Genomic DNA, 4105 nt, shown 5'->3' with positions numbered 1-4105 from the left:
CAGATGTTTCTTAGCTAAAAGAACATACAAAAGTATGTAGGAATAATATATGTCATGTAAATAAGTGAGGTTGAGAGGGTTAAAAAAAATTACATAGTTAATCCAAATGTTACAAAATAAAAGTTAATACCCTAGAAGGTGATTTTAAACTATTAGTACATAAGTCTGTTATTTTGTACAAACCACATGGACTAACTATATAATTAACTCGTTAAAAAAAGTCGATGGAGAATACTGAAAATCACATGTATTAATATTTTATTTATATAAGAGTTAATACCCTAGAAGGTGATTTTAAACTATTAGTACATAAGTCTGTTATTTTGTACAAACCACATGGACTAACTATATAATTAACTCGTTAAAAAAAGTCGATGGAGAATACTGAAAATCACATGTATTAATATTTTATTTATATAAGAGTTAATTACATAGTTAGTCCCTGTGGTTTGCACAAAGTATGTAATTAACTCTTTATATAATTTAAAGATAATTTTATATGAAGTGAATAGATTATTTTTATATATCTTTGAATTTTAGTCTTATCATTTATTAATATCTATATAATGAATATTTTTAATTATAAAAATAAGTATTTATAATTAAGTAGGAGATAATTAAGGAGGAGATAATGGATATATTTAATTATATAAAAATATGTATTTATAATTAAGTAGGAGATAATTAAGGAGGAAAAAAGGCGGGAAAACAACAAAATAGATAGTTTCAATGAATGACACGTGTGCACTATTGGTTTACTTTATTATATGTATAGATGTGTCAATTCCATCATTAAAATAACATTGTTATGAATTATGATGGCTAAGAGAGGGACCAAACTCCACATATTATAAAACACCAAGGTTCATATTCATCACATCACACATAAATCAAGTAGTAAGACCGTAAATATCATAATATAAAATAATAAATTAAAATAATTAAAATAATCAATACTGATCTAATATCCTAACAAACTTAAGATTTCAACTCGTCATGATGGCAGTTATAGAGAGAGAAAGTTAGAGAGAGAGAGAGAGTAACGGAGATCTGGAAATGGTGAGAGCACCTTGCATCGATAAAAATGGCGTCAAAAGAGGCGCTTGGAGTGAAGAAGAAGATAACAAGTTACGTGAGTACATTGAACGGTACGGACACTGGAATTGGCGCGAACTTCCGAAACATGCCGGTAAAATTGATCGATCTTCATCTTCATCTTCATCTTCGTATATAACAAGTTCTGTTACCACGACTTGTAGTTGTTGATTTAGGACGAATTAGCAGTAATTTGTTGATTTGAATGTAACTGTGGTGAATTAGTTGATTTTTCAGAGGTGAATTTGAAATTAATGCTCTGATTTAACTCACGGTAGCTGTAGATAAATATTTTATATAGATTCATTGAAAGTTTATGAGAAATTTGATATGCGATTATTACATTGAACGGTACGGCCACTGGAATTGGCGCGAACTTCTGAAATATGCCGGTAGGATTGATAGATCTTCATCTTCTATGTGTATAACATGTTCCTTTACAACGAATTGTAGTTGTTGATTTAGGACGAATTAGTAGTGTAATTCATTCGATTTCTGGAGATCGATTTGATTTGAATGTAGCTGTGGTGAATTAGTTGATTTTTCAGAGGTGAATTTGAAATTAATGCTATAGAATAGTGATTTATTTTGATCTGTTAAAAGTTTAAGAGAAATTGATACGTGATTCGTTTGATTTCTGCATTCGTTTGAAGTATTATTCTGATTGATAGAACCGATGGAGCTGAAATTGTAGCTAGCTGTTATATTAAGTAGCTATAGAATAATGATTTATTTCGATTTCATTGAAAGTTTAGGAGAAATTGATACATGATTCGTTTGATTTCCGCATCTATTTGAAGTATAATTTGAATGAATCGAACCGATATAATTGAAATTGAAGCTAGTTTTTAGCTTAATTTGAGGATCTAGTGAATGAATCATGAATCTGATGTTATTGTTTGTGTAATTAGGTTTAGCAAGGTGCGGTAAGAGTTGCAGGTTGCGATGGATGAATTATCTTAGACCGACTGTAAAACGCGGTAATTTTAGCAAGGAAGAAGAAGATATCATCATCAAATATCATCAAACCATAGGAAACAGGTATCTGATTTTGATCATAATCATTTCAACTATACAACCACTCGGTTAAAGAATTAGAAACATTTTTATAACATTTGCAACATTTGCAGATGGTCAGCCATTGCTGCACAATTACCAGGAAGAAGCGACAACGAAATCAAGAACCACTGGCACACACACTTGAAAAAGCGCAGGGACGAACGGCAACGGACTTGTCATCCCACAAACAAAGTACAAGAAGAACCGAAAATTAAATTCGAGCGGATTATAGAATTTTCTGGATTGGTGTCATCATCTAGTGAGAACCGAATTTCGGTTGAATCTAGTACAACATCACAGAGAGTTTCTATCGACTCAAATTCGAGTCCATGGGTACCGCATCATCGGTTGTTAATAGATTTGAATCAAGAGTATGTAGAGTCATGGGATGAAGAAGATTGCATGTTAAAGAACTAAAGAAGAAGTTAGAGTGTTGATATAGTTAGTTACAGGAAAAAAAAACAAATTAAAATACAGATTTTAAATTTTAATGTTTTTAAAATAGGTTAAATATTTCTTTCCACAATTAGGGATTGAAAAATGTAAACTATCCAAAATGTTGTTTTGATATAAATTTGTTATTATTATTATTTTTTAATTTGGTTGAGGATAATTGTACAGTAAAAGCCATCCATATTGTTGTCATGTTGCAATCATGTTGTTTGGTTTACCAACCTTACTATGATAATGACAAGTTAGGGTTGATTATGAGTTGGTTTATGTTAAGTCAAAACCAAACATTCAACCGATATTTTTGTTTTTAGATTTTTATAATTGATTGGCTTCAGTTACTAAGGGAGGACGGTACGATAGCGGTGACCCCTTCGGGGATATGGTTTCACTGCTCGGTGATTGATCGCCAGCAACATTTCGGTGAGTGGGGACTTGCTAATTCGGTGTATAGTCACCGATTCGGTGAAGAAGAGGAGAGGTGGGAGAGAGAGGGTGAATGATAGGTCTCAACCCCTTTCAACCAATCATATTTTAAAAAAAAAAAATTTTTTACCACTTTCCAGGTGTTTGAATCACTGCCAGTGATTGAGTGCAAAACGGGGAGTGGAATGGGGACTTGACATGTCATGATATTATTGGCTAGACGGTAACTCAAACACCCTAAAGTGATTGAATGATACCCTCCACCCTAACAGTTTGATTTTTTACGGTTATAGGAGGAAGTCAGGATAATCATCAATAGATCTCAGTTAATTTAAGCTAGTTTCGATTTATAAATTCAATTAGGTATTTAAGTAAAAAAATTTAAGTAAATTAAATAGCATAAATAATAATAACAAAGATAAACCGGTGGGGTTGGTGGTCCAGGGGCACGACAAAACTTTTTAAAACATTAAAGTAAGAGGTCTTTGGTTCAATCAGTTATCAAATAAATGATACCACTAAATATAAAAAAAAAGATATAGCTAAAAGAGAAAAAAGAAAAAAAGAAAAAGAAAAAGAAGCAAACCTTATGTCTTAGTTGAGGCTAGACTATGTGCTGAGCAATGGAGTCGTTGGACACCATCGAAGTGATGGTGGGTGCTGGACCTTCATAACGATGCTAGGTGTTGGACCATCGCAACGTCATTGGTTGTCGACTGGTAGCTAGGAGGACCAATTCAACAGCGAAGAATGGAGGGTTGATTTCTTTTTTTTTTCAATAAGGAAAGGTGGATGCGAGATTGTGAGGGATGGCATTTCTTAGGGTTCTCTTTCCCGCTTATCTTTGTTTGTTTGGTTTATACTTAAAAAACGATAAGTAAACTTAAAAGGCTTGTACATACTTAGAAAGAAAAAAAAAATGTGCAGGGTTCGAACCCTTATCCTTTAAGTTAGGGAAGACGGCGTTAACCATTTCGTAACATATCGAATTTTATTTTATTATCCACTAATTCTTTTAAAGATGTCATTGTTTGAAAACCAACATTGTAATATAAAAAAAATTGTTTGGTCAACA

The 4105-nt window shown here is 32.2% G+C and overlaps 1 protein-coding gene across 2 annotated transcripts; it reads left to right on the top strand.

The window, feature by feature from the left end:
• The first annotated feature begins 968 nt into the window (after positions 1–968).
• LOC110869033 (transcription factor MYB15) lies at positions 969–2752 on the top strand. Of its 2 annotated transcripts, none has more exons than XM_022118331.2 (3): positions 969–1189; positions 2007–2136; positions 2226–2752. In XM_022118331.2, exons 1-3 carry the CDS (start codon positions 1057–1059, stop codon positions 2569–2571), a joined length of 609 nt encoding a protein of 202 aa, XP_021974023.1. In that variant the 5' UTR covers positions 969–1056; the 3' UTR covers positions 2572–2752. The 2 variants fall into 2 exon arrangements, with proteins under 2 accessions (XP_021974023.1, XP_021974024.1); XM_022118332.2 differs by lacking the exon at positions 969–1189 and adding an exon at positions 1256–1487.
• The last annotated feature ends 1353 nt before the right edge of the window (positions 2753–4105 follow it).

The sequence above is a fragment of the Helianthus annuus genome, chromosome 7, assembly GCF_002127325.2.
Source record: "Helianthus annuus cultivar XRQ/B chromosome 7, HanXRQr2.0-SUNRISE, whole genome shotgun sequence".
NCBI lineage: Eukaryota > Viridiplantae > Streptophyta > Magnoliopsida > Asterales > Asteraceae > Helianthus > Helianthus annuus.
This window is presented reverse-complemented; position numbering and strand designations above follow the sequence as displayed.

What these genes read in the sequence shown, in the direction of transcription:
- LOC110869033 (XM_022118331.2), top strand. Translation starts at nt 1,057, where the DNA reads ATGGTGAGAGCACCTTGCATCGATAAAAATGGCGTCAAAAGAGGCGCT. An exon ending in CGAACTTCCGAAACATGCCG is followed by an intron (nt 1,190 to 2,006) that starts GTAAAATTGATC and finishes TTGTGTAATTAG; the next exon opens with GTTTAGCAAGGTGCGGTAAG. An exon ending in CATCAAACCATAGGAAACAG is followed by an intron (nt 2,137 to 2,225) that starts GTATCTGATTTT and finishes CAACATTTGCAG; the next exon opens with ATGGTCAGCCATTGCTGCAC.